Source organism: Labeo rohita, chromosome 21, assembly GCF_022985175.1.
Source record: "Labeo rohita strain BAU-BD-2019 chromosome 21, IGBB_LRoh.1.0, whole genome shotgun sequence".
NCBI classification, from domain to species: domain Eukaryota; kingdom Metazoa; phylum Chordata; class Actinopteri; order Cypriniformes; family Cyprinidae; genus Labeo; species Labeo rohita.
This window is the reverse complement of record NC_066889.1, coordinates 23,975,223-23,992,858: the sequence shown is the minus strand read 5'-3', so window position 1 is coordinate 23,992,858 and position 17,636 is coordinate 23,975,223. Positions and strand designations below refer to the sequence as shown.

At 34.5% G+C, this 17,636-nt stretch overlaps 1 protein-coding gene across 1 annotated transcript; it reads left to right on the top strand.

The window, feature by feature from the left end:
• The first annotated feature begins 1,273 nt into the window (after window positions 1-1,273).
• On the top strand, window positions 1,274-17,630 carry agxt2 (alanine--glyoxylate aminotransferase 2). The gene is made up of 14 exons (XM_051093002.1): window positions 1,274-1,460; window positions 2,000-2,088; window positions 2,179-2,369; window positions 2,559-2,682; window positions 2,804-2,898; window positions 3,018-3,111; window positions 5,047-5,140; window positions 6,321-6,421; window positions 7,060-7,152; window positions 7,643-7,775; window positions 10,777-10,865; window positions 11,458-11,607; window positions 15,823-15,921; window positions 16,352-17,630. The coding sequence occupies exons 1-14, from the start codon at window positions 1,361-1,363 to the stop codon at window positions 16,451-16,453; spliced, it is 1,554 nt and encodes a 517-aa protein (XP_050948959.1). The 5' UTR covers window positions 1,274-1,360; the 3' UTR covers window positions 16,454-17,630.
• The last annotated feature ends 6 nt before the right edge of the window (window positions 17,631-17,636 follow it).

The window sequence follows — 17,636 nt, the reverse complement described above, 5'->3', positions numbered from 1 at the left end:
GATCATCATAGTTTATTATATATATATATATATATATATATATATATATATATATATATATATATATATATATATATACACACACACACAGCCATTCAAAAGTTTGGGATCAGTACGATTTTTCCATTTATTTGATCAAAATACAGGAAAAATATTATAAAATATTATTGCAATTTAAATTATTTTCTATATTAATATACTTTAAAATGTAATTTATTTCTGTGATGCAAAGCTAAATTTTAATCAGCCATTACTCTTCAGTGTCACACAATCCTAATATGCTAGGATTCTAATATGCTGATTTATTACTTTTATTATCAATGTTGGAAACAGTTGTGCTGCTTAATATTTTATTTATGTTCAGGTTGTGAAATATTATTGCAATTTAAAATTGTGGTTTCTATTTTAATATACTTTAAAATATAATTTATTTCTGTGGTGCAAAGCTGAATTTTCAGCATAACTACTCCAGTCTTCAGTGTCACATGATCCTTCAGAAATCATTCTAATATGCTGGTTTACTATATCAGTGTTGGAAACAGTGCTGCTTAATTTTCTTGGAACCTGTGATATTTTTCAGAATTCTTTGATGAATAAAAAGTTATAAAGATCAGCATTTATTCCATATAGAAATCTTTCCTAACAATATAAGTCTTTACTATCACTTTTTTTCACTTTAACACATCTTTGCTGAATACTCACACTTTGAACCTTAGTGTATACTGTTACAAAAGATTTTAAATAAATGCTGTTCTTTTTAAAGTTTTATTCATCAAAGAATCCTGAAAAAATTATCACGTTCCCAAAAAATAAATAAATAAATAAACAAATAAATTCGTTTCCAACACTGATAATAAATCAGCATATTAGAATGATTTCTGAAAGATCATGTGACTTTAAAGACTTTAAAGATGCCGAAAATTTAGCTTTGCATCACAGGAATAAATTCTATTTTAAAGTATATTAAAATAGAAAACCACAATTTTAAATTGCAATAATATTTCACAATATTTCTGATTTTTTCCCCTGTATTTTAATCAAATATACGCAGCCGTAATTAGCAGAAACGGTTTATATTATATTCTGAATATTTACAATTATTAATTTATTATTTGTATTTATTACGGACACAATCTGATGAACTTAAACTATATTCCATAAACTTTTAAGATAATATTCAAACGATCAGCTTTGCTCTCTGTGAAAAACATTACTCCTTAGTAAAAGGCCTTGAGACTTTACCCTCACATACCATTGGCTGAACTCGCCCCTCCCCAAGCACTTTTGGGGTAGAATTCACCGCTTCAACACTTTAATTTGGGGATTTCCTGCAGAAGAATTTATCTTAAAAACATCAGTAATGCATAAAGTTTGTTCACGGCTGCACGGTCCGTCTCTCTTCGGGAAAACGGACCGGTGGAATTCAGTTGATGCGTATGTGAAATTCCACAACGGTGGCGGTAAGAATACAGTATTTGTCTCTCATTTAAAGTGACCGCAACATTTATGGAAAGTTTTGATAGTTCTATAAATTGTGTTTGCGAAATGCGACTCGAACAAATCTATAGTCTGCATTCCTGGGCATCGAATAACGGTCCTGTCATCATAACAAAAAAGTGCAAACGTATGTTTACAATGGCGATACTGTGATATTTGATGACGAATGACTGCCCTGTTAATATAATAACAACTCTATCTGTCTATCTATCTAACTAACTATTAGATATTTAAAAATAAAGGTATTATACAAAGTAATACTTACAATACTACTATGATAGATAAATAGATACTGATATAATATGCATCCTATATCACCACTGCAAATCTTCTGTGCCAATGCATGCAAGGTTACCACAAGATTAACGTTAGCAGGTCTCAGAACAGGGCTTTCCTGCAGTTTAAAAGATAAAAATATCTCTTTGCATATGAGCTGGAAGGAAATATCGTGACCCGTAACTCTCTCAATGGCTTATTGAGCACTAAATGTACCTTTGCACAGGTGTGCTCTGCCAAAAATCAGCTGTGAAACACCCACCACCTGTCCTGCCCCAGATCCCCCCATGTGACTTTAAACCTGAGCCGTATCAGGTAAGCGGTTTATATCTGAGTGCATTCGTAATAATAATAATCAGATAGAAATCAAATCATTTTTTAAGCATGAATGCATTTCTCCTTCAGGGCATGTCTAAAGACCGTTTACTAGACATAAGGAAACACAACTGCAACCCCATGACTTTTAAGGTAACCTATTACAAGAAGCCAGTCTTCATAAACCAGGGTTACATGCAGTGGCTGTGGGACGTGGATGGAAGACGCTATCTGGATTTGTTTGCGGGGGTCGTCACTGTCAGCGTAGGACATTGCAACCCGTAAGGTTCAATCTGTTGCCATGCAACATTTTTGCTTATTTCATAACTGTGCATTACAGAAATAAATGACTAAGCTGTAATTAGATTCATGTTTATGGACTTCCAGCATCTTATTGCCCTGAGCTCTTACATGGGCTGCTGTTTACAAATTGGAATTATTCCTAATCAGAAGTTTCACTTTGGATGCAGGAAAGTGACAGAGGCGGCTGAGAAACAGCTAAGGCGTCTATGGCACACGACAGCCATCTACGTGTACCCGCAAATGCAGGAGTATGCAGAGAAACTAGCCTCCCTTTTCCCAGACCCGCTAAAGGTACTGCTGAAGGAAAACGTTTTACCAACCGCAAACCAAAATGTGCATACATACAATTTGAATACAGTGCATGTAGCCTTTTGTGGTGTAGCATGAAATTCACAATGGTCTTCTTTTCCAGGTTGTCTATTTTACCAACAGTGGCTCGGAGGCTAATGACCTCGCAGTACTTATGGCCCGGCTTCACACGGGAAACTTTGATGTCATCACACTGAGGTGATTGACCTTATTTGTCCATTTTTGAACGAATGGAAGATGGCAAGTTCTTGCTGACAGATCAAGCATCCCTGTACATCCATAGATAATCAATGCATCATCTGTGTTTGTGTGCTAAGGGGTTCTTATCATGGCGGCAGTCCACAAGCGACGGGCCTGACATCCAACGCAGATTATAAATATCCCATCCCGTCTTCTATGGGCTGCCATAATGTATGTCTCACACCCACACATCTCTTCTCATGTCAGCTACCTGCTTTATAATGTAATGTTCCTCCGGGTCAAGTCTACAAATTGCATTAAAAGAAGAAACATAAGTTATGTTGGTGGTGTTTAATGCAAAAGTAATACTGTTAGAGCTTATGACGTTTGAGTAACAACCCTAAACATTATGGCCCAGTTTTACTAACAGCTTGCAGCAGCGCAAACCATGCAACCATCCTGTTATTGTTGCTAGGAGGAGGCACCACAGAGAACAGCGAGCATGTGGTAGAAGGGAGAGGACTTTTTCCACATGTATTCATTAATTTGGAATGCCAGAAGAACACATTTTCCGTAAATGAGATGTTGCGTCTGTGTTCTTTAATTTACGCATTGTTAGTAAATCACCTGCAGAAATTTCCCCTCCCATCTGCGCTGTTTTTTGGAATTGTGCACTAATTTGCCCTGTTTAGTAAAACTGGCCCTAAATGTAAGACAATATTTAACCCACAAAAATTATTATATTTTATTTCAGCGTTTTGTTTAATGATTTGAGTACCTTTGCAAAAAAAAAGTGGATTGTGAAGCAATCTTGTGTAAGATAAGTCTTTAATATATCTTAAATTAAAGGGATAGTTCACCTAAAAATAAAAATTCTGTCATTAATTACTTACCCTCATGTCGTTCCAAACCTGTAAAACCTTCATTCATCTTTGGAACACAAATTAAGATTTTTTTTATGAAATCCGAGAGTTTTTTGACCCTGCATAGACAGCAATGCAACTGACACATTCAAGGCTCAGAAAGGTAGGACATCGGAAACTGAAAATTGTTGAATAAAGTCGTTATTTTTGTTTTCTTTGCACCCAAAATTTTCTCGTAGCTTCTTAAAATTACAGTTGAATGGCTGATGTCAGATGGACTATTTTAACAATGTCCTTACTACCTTTCTTGGCATTGAACGTGTCAGTTGCATTTTATTTTTCATTAAAAAAAAAATCTTACAGGAGAAGTTCACTTCCAGAACAAAAATGTACAGATAATTTACTCACCCCCTTGTCATCCAAGATGTTCATGTCTTTTTTTCTTCAGTCGTAAAGAAATTTGTATTTTTTGAGGAAAACATTTCAGCATTTCTCTCCATATGGTGGACTTCTATGGTGTCCGTGAGTTCTTCCAAATTGCAGTTTAAATGCAGCTTCAAAGGGCTCTAAATGATCCCAGCTGAAGAAGAACAATCTTATCTAGCGAAACGATCGGTCATTTCCTAAAAAATATGACAGTTAATATACTTTTTAACCTCAAATCCTCATCTTGTCTAGCTCTGCGTGTAGTCTGTGTATTCCGGATTAAGACAGTTAGGGTAGGTCTCATTTTCTTCTCCACCTTCAAAATCATCCTACATCGCTGTTTCTTGTAAAGGGCGTTTGATCACGTTCACTTTGTAAACACTGGGTCGGTACTTCTGCAGCGATGCAGGATGATTTTAAAGTTGGAGGAGAAAATGAGATGGGAGTTTTTCTACCTACTCCAACTGAGTAGCTAGACAAGATGAGCATTTGAGGTTAAAAAGTATATAAATTGTCAGTTTTTGTTTAGATTGTTTAGAGCCCTTTGAAGCTGCATTTAAACTGCATTTTGGATGTTCAAACTCGTGGGCACCATTGAAGTCCATTATATGGAGAAAAATCCTGAAATGTTTTCCTCAAAAAAAATAACTTCTTTACGAATGAAGAAAGACAGACATGAACATCTTGGATGACAAGGGGGTGAGTACATTATCTGTACATTTTGTTCTGTACATTGAACTTCTTTAATTTGAGTCTTACAGGTTTGGAAAGACATGAGGGTGAAAAAATTAATGACAGAATTTTCATTTTTGTGTGAACTATCCCTTTAATACATTTTTTAAAACTTTTGTTCCTGTGTGGGTTGTGTTCATTGTAGACCATGTGTCCGGATGTGTTCAGAGGCCTCTGGGGAGGAAGCCACTGTAGAGACTCCCCAGTTCAAACCATCCGAGAGTGCAGCTGCTCCCCAGGTACAAACACACACACTTACACACAAAGCTTTATGAGGGCATACCATAGACGTCTGTCGTTTTTATATAAAGGTAATGCTCGATTAGAAATTCTACAGCCTAACCTTAACCCAAACTTTTTGAAATTTTAGGGGTTAAAAAAATATTAAATAAATGAAACCGTTTTTTGTTTTTAATAAAAAGTTTTTAAAATTAGAAATTTAAAAATGAATGAAAAAGTGTAGATTACATGCAGATGTTTGCGCTTTCCTTTTGTGCATGTTACTGTAAAGCTGTTTGAATTACCAGTGTATATGAACAATGGCATAGGCCTATAAAATTGCCTTGACTCGGGAAAAAAGTAGTTTGTTCTTCTTTTCACATGGAATCAATGATCCCTTGTTAAATAGCTCAAACAATGTGTTTAAAGTACATGGTCTCATCAGGTCAAACATTGACAGCAGCTACTATATTAAAAACAACCACACAACACATGATCAGAGCTTGTTAACTCTTTACTGTAATAGAGGGTTTGCACTTACGTCACAGTTTGTCATATTGGCGATACTCGGATGTAAACAACAGCATGGATTGAATGGTTCATGTACTACTGAATCCTTATTCTGCTAAATGAATCTGTCTAAACAACATAAAAAAAAATGTATGGAAGCTGCTAAATCATATAGAGAAGGACTTAGGAAGTAGAAAAGGGAGCAATATTTTGAAAAACTAAAGTTAATCTATAGTATAGATACGTAGGAGGAGTATTAATTAAGATATTAGCCTTATATTTCACCTACCTGACCAGAAACAAACACGAATGTTGTCAAGATTCATGCTCTGGAAATCCTGGTTCAGTTTGGTCAACCACAATGCCTTTTGTTCCTCAGACAGTTTTTTGCACTCTTCTCCTTGATTTGTTAAAACTTTTAGAAGTACTGTTTTTCCCGGTATGACTGATTACTACAGCCAAAACATGACAATAATTGACCATTTTCAGCAGCAGCAATCAGCAAAATATGTGAGTTTCGTTCGGTTCAATGGCATTGTTTACGTTCTGTGCCATCAATATGGCCGATTTGTGCCAACATGTGGAAAACCACTCTCAGCAGGCACAAGCACAAGCAACAAGCACCGCTCTACACTAATCTACTTGTTAGCACAAATGTCACATATCATATTCGTTTCTATCTGTTTTCAGGTCACTGTCAAGCCAATGATATGTACATTAAGGAGCTCAAAGAGATGTTCGCCACAACCGTTCCCAATCGTATTGCTGCTTTCTTTGCGGAACCCATCCAGGTTTGATTTACATTGAAACTTTGATTGTATATGAATGCATCGTTCAACATATACACTTACAAATATAGGTTCTTTATTGGCATCTATGGTTCTATAAAGAAACTTTAACATCCATGGAACATTTCTACAGAAGTTTTTTTGGAGAACTTAAAATGGCTCTTTTACAGCATCACTGTGAAAACCCCTTTTGGAACCTATATTTCTAGGAGTGTAACCAGAGCATTTCAGTTGTCATAGAAACAAATGCTGACAAACAAAATCACAGCCATTAACCAGCACTTTGCTAGTAGACGTCATAAGTTAGTTAAATGACATCTGGTAAAATAACTTGCATTTTCACAGCAGAATGTCAGCATTTTGCTCTATATTGTATTTTCTGACACAGTCAGTGTAATGTTTGCAATTATATAAAATAATTCCGAGCAGTAATTGCTTTCATTTTCATTCAAGTACATAATTAAACAGACCAGCAGCGTCCATAGTTGTTAGGTTTATCTGTACTGTATGTTCTGTCTGCATTTCTATATTGTATGACTCCCAGCACTGACTAAAAATTACTCTTAACAAACTCATTGCCCTCAAATATTAACATGTGGCTGGCAAGTTATACTATGATTATCATTTTTATCTTTCTATAGGGGGTCGGTGGGGCGGTTCAGTTCCCGAAAAACTACCTGAAAGACACCTACCGGCTTGTTCGGGAGAAAGGAGGAATCTGTATAGCGGATGAGGTCTGAAGAATTTCCTTGTAAATCTCATTCTGTACATCTTTGAAGCCAAAAACATAGAGATGGTGCTAGTTGAGGTAGCTGTGCATTTTCACCCCACTTCCCAAAATCAAAACCAAACAGATGTATCACTTTAGTGAAGTGAACAGAAACACCTGTGCTTAACCCCGCCCCCAATTGCAGGTAAATGAACCAGCAGGAAATCATTCAGGTGACCCCAGACTGTTAGGGGCCTTTACATGACACCATTTTTTAACTAAAAATGCAAAGCTCTTTGTGTTTTGGACATTTATTTACACGAAAACTACATTTTGGGAGCCTGGAAAGACAAACTTTTGACAATAAGTTTTTAAAAGCAAGTTAAAAACTAAAAAAATTTAATTGAATCAGTTTTTTGGTTTATTTTAAGGCTTTGTAATATGCAAACGCTTGGTTGATTACTAAATAAAGTTATTATTTATTGCAAATTTGTTGGTATTTTTTGTTCTTTTAGGTCCAGACTGGCTTTGGTCGCACAGGGAGCCACTTTTGGGGTTTCCAAGGACATAATGTCCTTCCAGACATGGTTACCATGGCAAAGGGCATAGCGAACGGCTTCCCGATGGGGGCTGTAGTGACCACAGCAGGTGAGGCTAGTGTGAAATTCAGGCAAATTCAGATGAACTTATTGTGTGTCTTGCTTATTCACGCTGTCTGTGGCTTTGTAATATTTATTCAATTTATGCAAGTGTGCGTTCAGGGATTAATTTAACTGCATTTAAACCTGGAGGTATTTTAAATGAGGTGCACACACTGAGTGTTATTCTTCAAAGTTTATTGAGGGTCCGTGCAGGAAGACAACGGTCAACCAGGAAGCAGAATTAGTCAGCACTATGGCCCAGTGGTGAGCTTGAATCCGAGTTCAGTGCTGCACTCAATTAAAATATTCTTAGAACAAAATTAAACACAAATTCTAAGTTAAATCTGTTTCACGTTGATTTTAATAGGCTTACTGTTGTGTTCACCCTATTGCCTTGTGACTTTGAAAAGCTCTGCTTCAGTACCAGTGTTTCATATTGAAAAGCCATTCAATGCAGCTGGATACACAAGTGGCACAAAAGTTCGACACAGTAGTTACACAACAGTTGTTAAACAACATTTGAGTTTTTGTCCTAATACACTAATCTCTGTCTTCATTAATTGAAACAAAGCTTAGAAATATTAGAAATATTACCTTGGCTCATAACTGTGACGTTACTAAACCTAAAACTGAAATCAAAATAAATTATTTTAAATAATTTACTTTGTTAAAAATAGCACATTAATTACTAAATTACTAAGACCTAAAATAAAAATAAAAATAAATAATATTAAAATTTAATGATAAAAGCTCATTTGAAATAATAATAAATACAATAACAGTATATAAATAATACTAAAATAATCTTGGGACAGTGGTTAAATAAATTAATCCAACTTTTCAGCATTAAAGGAGAAGTTCACTTCCAGAACAAAAAAATTACAGATAATTTACTCGCCCCCTTGTCATCCAAGATGTTCATGTCTTTATTTCTTCAGTCATAAAGATATTATGTTTTCTGAGGAAAACATTTCAGGATTTCTCTCCATATAGTGGACTTCTATGGTGCCCGCAAGTTTGAACTTCCAAATGCAGCTTCAAAGGGCTTTAAACAATCCCAGCTGAGATAGAAGGGTCTTATCAAGCGAAACGATCAGTTATTTTCTAAATGATCTTTCCTAATTATTCACAAATTTTTGTTCTGGAAGTGAACTTCTCCTTCATTTTACATTTATGCCATTTTATTGTTTTATCCTTGTCTCAGGCTAGACTTCCAGTCCAAAATAATATAAACCCTAGTAAAAATACATTTATTTCATTCTAAGTGTACTACAAATACATTTACATATTATGCACTTAATAAAAAATACCCTGCAATTGTACTTTTAGTATACTAAACTGATATATTTAAAGTCTGCTAGATTGGAACAACTAATTTTGTACTTAATTCACTTTAATTGTGCAGAAGTAGTGCTGAAGTCAAACTAAAGATATACTGAAGTATATTTGATTGTGCTAAAGTGGAACTATAGATCAATTCGGAGTAGACATTGTGCCACTTGCAGCTGCGTGCACATAGTGGTTGCAGAAAAACACTGGTAACAAGTGGAGGTAAATGGGTAAAATCCATGGAATAAGAGAAAAAAATATTTTTGTGCCTTTTGAAGTCAAATTCAGAATGCAAATCATTTTTATAGAATACTGTTGTCATACTGTGGATAAAAACTGTTATGATTACTCTACTTTTGATTTGTTTTAACAATAGCTCTACATAATATTCACATATGCTGTTCATAGGGGACATGTTGTATTATCTCTACAGTCACAGCATGAAATATTATTTCAATCTATTACTATTAACATTTTTACGTAACATTTATTTATTTTATCACACAATTCAAAATGTTTTTTTATGCAAATGCAAGTTAATATCTCCTAATTCAGACTTTATAACTCGATTTAACTCAAAAATAGTGAGATTTCCAGTCAGTTCTGAGGAGGAAAAAAAATCGGATCTGTAAGACTATCCCACTATCTAATGTCAATTTCGTTGAATAACAGTGGGTGACAAACTCTTGTAATATGCGGAGAACATTTTGAAAATTACATCTAATTAATATAATCTATACTCTTTTTAAATGTAACTATTTTGTACCGTATCCGTGTAATTCTCTCCAGGGTTGCGCATGCATCCCGAATGTTTACAAACCTATAATTGGTCTATTGCAAGTATACTTTAGGTACACTTTAAAGGAGAAGCCCAGTAGTAATACACATACAGTATAGTAACTGTTTTTCAATTTTTTCCCAAATAAAGATTTTTTCAAAAGCAAAAACGGTGCTCGAGGTGAATGTCATTCTTCAAGATGCTATGGCTGGAGCTTAAGTTGTTTTCTGCTGAACACAGAAGAAGATTCTGAAATCTTGACAATCGAACAGACCTGGTTCCTATTAACTTGCATTTTATTTTGGGTCCATACATAGGAAGTCTTTTGTGTTCAGCAGAAGAAAGAAATGGATGGTCTGGAATGACACGAGGGTGACTAAATGATGACAAAATGTCTTTTTTTTTTGGTTGAATTATGCCTTTAAGACTTTGAGTTTGTCTAAATAAGAATGTCGTTGCACCATAATAGTTAATTAGGTCTGAGATAATGCTCCTAATGAGGTACCGCAGGGCCGCATTCGACTCACTCACACATGTGAATCAAGTAATGAGTTCCAATTCTCCATTAGTCTCACATACTTTACTTTCAAAGCATGCTGTTTTGCCACTGCTCGCTTTATGCTTTTTTTCCCCATTCACTCTAATTATGTTGCTCTGGCTCTCGCCTGTGAGAAGCTGAGAGAATAAGTGAAAAGAAAGAGTGGGTCAGGTCATACAAAGTCTGAATAGATGAATTTGATTTATAATAATGTCTAAAATTATGAGTGTTTTATTATGAGTGTTTAATATAAATTTGTGACAAATGTATGAAACCCCAATGAATATCATGCAGTGAGTGGGTTGCACGCATATTGAATGATTGTTTACAGCACTGATATCATGTGATATGCATATTTTGCAGAAATTGCCAGGTCATTTGGGAAGGGAGTTCATTTCAACACATTTGGAGGAAACCCGTTAGCCTGTGCAGTCGCCTCGTCAGTGCTAGATGTAAGTACAGATCATTTTACTTTTCAGTCGTGTACAGTTATGTTGGTATAAGCAATAGTGAAGAATAAATTGTAATTTTGAGTGTGATTAATTACAAACTTGTAAAATTAATTATAAAAAATTAAATACAATTTTAACAATATATATGCTTGTGAGATAATGATCAAAATTGTAAAATACATACATAAAATACCTGATATTTAAGTAATATTATAAAACAAAACAATAATTTAACTCAGATAAAAAGGTCAGTGGTTAACAAAATAATATAAAATGTCAGAAATAGTGAATACAAAATGTTCTAAGAGATATAATAAATCATAAACTAGTATAAAAATATAATTAATGTTAAAAATAGTATACATAAAATGTTAATTAGTGTTATAATAAATGACAAACTACTACAAAAATATAAATAATAATATAAAATATAAATCAATTTAAATCAATTAAAATGAGACCTTGCAGTTGCTAATTTTATCCTCTTGTTCAAGTTTTTATAATTGGATTTAAGTGCAGTGTTATTCCCTGTATCATATCCATTATACTAGATAATAAATACTTGAAACTGAATCCTGTATATTGCTCTCAGACGATAAAAGAGGACAGGGTGCAGGAGAACAGTGCTGAAGTGGGGACGTACCTGCTTACTGAATTGGCCAAACTAAGGGACAAGTATGAGATCATCGGTGACGTGAGAGGAAAAGGTCTTCAGATTGGGGTGGAGATGGTCAAAGACAAGGTAAAAGAAGCAGATAGATTAAGTGCATGTAGCTTTCATTCATATTATACTGTTCATACTCATCAGCCAATACAACAGTTCTATGTATTAACAACCTATGGAAGCCTGTTTCCATCACAAATTTTTTTTTTTTTAAATTTTCTCTTACAATTCTAACTTTTTTTTTTTTTTTTCCGCAATTTTGAGTCTACAGCTTATAATTCTCACATTTTTCTCTAAACTCTGAGTTTGCATCTCACAATTCTGTTTTTTTTCCACCACAAAATAAAAAAGGTAATTGTGACTTGTCTTGCAATTCTGAGTTTATCTCTCATATTCTGTACACTTTTCTTGCAATTCTCACCTAAATTTTGTATTCAAAGTTTAAATCTCACAATGGTGCCCTGATTTTGAACTTCCAAAATGTAGTTTAAATGCAGTTTCAAAGGGCTCTAAATAATCCCAGCCGAGAAAGAAGGGTCTTATCTAGCGAAACGATCGGTCAATTTTTTAGGAAATACATTTTTGTATACTTTTTAAGCACAAAAGCTTGTGTAGCACAGGCTCTGGGATGCGCGTCCACGACGCTACATACTATTGAATCATGTCGAATGAATCATGTCAAAAGGTCACGCGGAACGTGAACTACAGACCCAGTGTTTACAAAGCGAACGTGCAAAGACTAAGAAAGTCTTTTGCAAGTACGTTTGTAAACGCTGTTTACAGACGAAAAGGCACAACGATGTCCTCCTCTCAAGCTGTAGGAGAAAATAAGATGGAGTTTTTTGCCATACTCAGTACACAGACGATGAACTTACACGTGATTCGTAGTAGTGATGGGAAGTTCGAATCATTTTACCGACTAGGACCTTGGAGTCTTGTTTAGCAAAATGAATGAATCTTTTTGAGTCATTTCGTTTATTATAGTAACACATAATTAAAATGTTACGTGTTACTTCCCTAACACATCTACTGCTTACACAAACGTTGATCACAATACAAACAAGACAAAACTATAATGCTATAAGAAACAGAAAAGATTAATTCATTGTTTACCTGAGTCTTTAGTCTATGATTAGCTCACCTCACCTCTTATCTGACAAGTTTTCGGGTTTAAGTCGTTCATTCATCACGTGACAGTCCCATAAGATGAACGTATGACTCAAAAAACCCGAAGACTCGAAACAGGTGAACTAATTCCAGTACAGAACCTAATAGGATGTTGCGCATGCGCGACTGAACGAATCACTCCCCAAGACGACTCGTTCTTCCTGAGTCACACTAAAGATTCATTCAAAATGAAATAATCGTTCAACAACGACCCATTACTAATTTGTAGCATCATGGACGCACATCCCAGAGCTTGTGATACACAAGCTTTTGTGTTTAAAAATATACAAACCGATCGTTTTGCTAGATAAGACCCTTCTTCCTTGGCTGGGATCATTTATAGCCCTTTGAAGCGGCATTTAAACTACATTTTGGAAGTTCAAAATTGGCGCACCAATGAAATCCATTATATGGAGAAAAATGAAATGTTTCCTCAAAAACCATAATTTCTTTATGACTGAAGACAGAAAGACATGAACATCTTGGATGACAAGTGGGAGAGTAAATTATTTGTAAATTGTTCTCCTTAAAAATAAAAAAGGTAAATGTGAAATTTGATCTCATAATTCAGACTTTTTTCCCTCCCAATTTTGACATTTTTTTTTTCTAAACTCTCAGTTTGCATTGTTTTTTGTTTGTTTATTTAAAAAAAACATAATTGCAATTTTTTCCTGTTGCAATTCTGTTTTTTTTTTTTAAATTATGAGCAAAAAGAGTCAGAATTGTGAGAGATAAATTCACAATTGCTGGACAAACAGTCTAAATTGTGTGACAAGTTTTTATTTATTTATTTTTATCCCGTGGTGGAAATAAACTTAATGACCTGCTGTACATGATTTGGATTAATAATTTGTAAGAATACAAACTATTTATTCATATCTTGATGTGATATCTTTATACGTTACAGCATGACTGAAATGAGTCTATATATTTTTTATTTGCTTTAGAAACTAAGCTATATTTCTGCCCAACATCAGTAAGTAACCATATCTACAATCTCTCCACGTTACAAAAGCAACAAAGTGTACTCAGTTGTCAGGTGAAGGATCGTGTAACTTTGAATAAGGACATTTTGATCCACCTGAACTAATGCTTTGAACACACAAACACATCTGGTGGGGCATATGTCCATCTGTGGAGAGCTTTAATGATGGAAACTGCCTCTCATCAGGCACAGTAACCTTGCTTTTACCTTTCAGATACAAGTGCACTGAACACAGACTACTGCAGCTTTTCTTCTAGGAAGAGCTCAAAGAAAATTCAGCACAAACAAGAGTCTCAACATTAAAGAGTCGTTTTTTTGTTTTTTTTCTCGTGTCTATTTTGCCCAGTGACTCTCAGGCTTTGGCACGGTTCAGAAATCATTGTGAAAATCCTCAAGCTTTGTGATTGTGCATCCACTTCATTAAACTTTATTTGCAGAGCAATCATGGTTTCTTGACCTTGAGGTATGAGAAGAGTCACGAGTAGGAGTTACTAAATCCAGATAGAAGAGTTAATGATTCAGAGTGTTTGTTGTGAGTGTATGTCATTTTCCTCACAGGAAATGAACTAGAAGACTTGTTAGCCATTAACTAGAGCAGAGAGCAATGAGACAGCGTGTTCGAACATTCCCAGAACACACTCTACTCTCTGCCAGAGCTAAAAACACTCACTGAACCTCACTTACCTGTGGCTATTTATACTGGAAACTGTTTGAGGATGTGTCTGGAAAAATAAGACAGACACACAAAGTAACATTTCTGCAGATTTCACTGATTTTTTTCTATTTTAATATACTTTAAAATATAATTTATTCCCGTGATGCAAACCTGAATTTTCATCAGCTGTTACTCCAGTCTTAAGTGTCACATGATCCTTCAGAAATCATTCTAATATACTGATTTATTATCAGTGCTGGAAAGTGTTGTGTTGCTTAATTATTTTTGGAACCTGTGATTTTTTTGATTCTTTGATGAATAAAAAGTTAAAAAAAACAACAGGATTTACTGTTTAAAAGTTTGGGGTCAGTACATTTTTATTCTTTCTTTTTTTTTTTTAAAGAAATTAATATTTTTATTCAACAAGGATGTGTTACATTAATAAAAAGCTATAGCATAGATTTACATTGTTAGAAAATATTTATATTATGAATAAATGCTGTTTTTAAATGCTTTTTAACTTATTCATTCAAAGAATCCTGAAAAAAAAAAATCACAGGTTCCAAAAAAATATTTGGCAGCTCAGCTGTTTCCAAAATTGATAATTCTAATAATAAATCAACATATTAGAATTATTTCTGAACAATCATGTGACACTTAAGTCTTTAGTAACAGCTGATGAAAATTCAGCTTTGCATCACAGGAATAAATTATACTTTAAAGTATATTAAAATAAAAATTATTATTTTATATTGTAATAACATTTTGATCACATAAATGCAGTCTTGGTGAGCATAAGATACTTCTTTAAAAACATTACAAGTCTTACTGATACCAAACTTTTGAGCAGTAGTGTGTTTGTATATATATATATAAAAAACAATGAAACAGAAATACACTTACTTGTTGGCAGGGTTGGAAATTAACTAGGGCTTGTGGCACAAATGCCCCATAGATTCAAGACAAAGGGGCAAAAAAATGCCCCTGCACAATTAAACAATGTATTACGGCTGTCGCGATTGAAATGGAATGTGAAATGAACGAAAAAAGTATCTTTTACGCACTGTTTTGTGCAGCGTTGAGCCTTATAACCAATCAAACGCGTTTCTGGTTAACTTAGGAATGCATTAGCCAATCAGAGGAACTTAAATTTCATAGCTTCAGTTATTATAACGGGAGTTTTTGCATAACTTGCACTAGGCTAGACTAACTTCATGGACCGACATGTTTGTCGGTGAAGCCAGAATGTGACGTGCCCAAACAAACGTTTTTATATTGTTTTCTATATCGATTTTGTGATAATATAACAGCCCTGTGAGCTTCTGTATAATGTATAATTTAGATTTTAAACATCTATTGTTACTGACAACAGTTCAAAATACTGATTTGGGTACATAAACAGAATTTTTAATCAAAGCTTGTTTGCTCTAACCTGAAATTGCTCTCCTAAAACCTACTGGCTCTCTCTCTCAAACCCAATGTGTAGGCCAGCAGGGACCCGCTTCCTCCCGAGGCCATAGCTGAGATCTTCGAGGACACTAAAGACATGGGCGTACTGATTGGAAAAGGGGGACTGTATGGACAGGTAGGCGAGGGTTATCTGAAAGGCCATGTGTGAAGCGATTCTTGCAGGGGTGGAATATGAATGCATAGGGTGTGTGTGGATGTTGTGCAATGGAAAAGGTATTTCAGGGATTCACCTCAGTCTTGTAGTGGCATGGACACTCAGTGCCTCAGGTATCCTGCTTGCCTGAACTTATAGAAAGAGTCACAGTATGCACAGTAATTGTAAACTTTGTACAGAATGTACACAACTTAAAACTTTAATTCATATTTGTTTCTATTTTAAAACAGTAAAATTTAAAAAACTGCAATAAAATATACAAATGTTATTATTCATACATTTTTTAAGTATTTTTTGAAAATATATTTTTGACGCTCATATTCAAATCTTTGAATTTTAGTCTTGCTCATCCTCAGATGTTTTCCCCCTCTCTCACCTGTTCTTTTTCCAGACGTTCAGGATCAAGCCTCCTATGTGCATAACTAAAGATGACGCAGACTTTTTCCTCGCCGTGTTTAACCAGGCGGTGCAAAACTACATGGAGAGAAGATAAGACTTGCAGAACATGAAGATACATTGGCTCATATTTCATCTAGATAACTATACATTACGCAACAGGTCCGGGCAGTTCATCGAAAGACTGCCGAAGGCAAATAACACAATTCCATACTCGTGTTGCTTAATATATGAGAGTGATATGTCAAGAGTGGTTCTCATTAGACTCCCTCTTGCTTCAGTAATTGAGTACACTTTACTTCAGAAATCTAGCACCTCTAAGTATAAGCACTTGAGATTCTTATTACCTGACCTTCTAAGACCAGATCTTTTAGGAAATGGGGCTAGTTTTACTCTCAAATCATTTAGACTTAAACACTTTAATTAAAAGAGGTGTTGTAGAAAAACATGAATAATGCTAGTCATGTTACCGTCACGTAATAAAGTATACTAATTCAAGAATTAGTAAAGTAAAACAAAATTACTTTTAAAATTATTTTAGTATCTTCTATCAATACAGGACGATATACTTGCTATAACAGGTTTGTGTTGTTTTACAGGTACGGCTACGTGATGCCAAATGATATACTATAAAAACAGTACTTGACAGATTCCCTCGTGCAAGAAACAAACAAAAAAACAAATCCAACCATCTTTTCAATTAGGTTATTGCCTTCAGTGCTGAAAAATATAACGACTAAAGCAAATTTTTAGTATTTATAATTACATTATCAAAGGATTTCGACAAATATCCTTGGTTTTTAAGTAAAACAACACTGTTATAAATACATAAAACCTGTTTGGAAAGTCTTTAAATTCAAACCCGACCCAGTTCAAATGACATTCATAGTTTAAACGATTAAGGCAAGCAATGTCACTTTTATAATAAATCTGTTGTCCCTTAAAACAGTATGTGAAGATGATATATGGATATTTTGTCCTGTAAAGAAAGCAACTGTATATTAAATAAGCATCCGTTGTTCGTCCTGGTCCTTTTTGAGATTTTTTCTTGGAAATCCTATGGTATTTGTTTTGCATAACACTAAGCCTTTTTATACCGCAGCTGACCCAATACACGTGGTATAATACAAATATCTGAATGTTTAGCTTTTAACCTTTTGAATCCTAATCCCATTGGTCTTATTACTAAAAATAACACTGTTGTGAAATTTTGCGGTTCATATGAACACTTCAATGTTACAAAACATTTCCAATAAAAAGAAATCTCTGTGAAATATTGT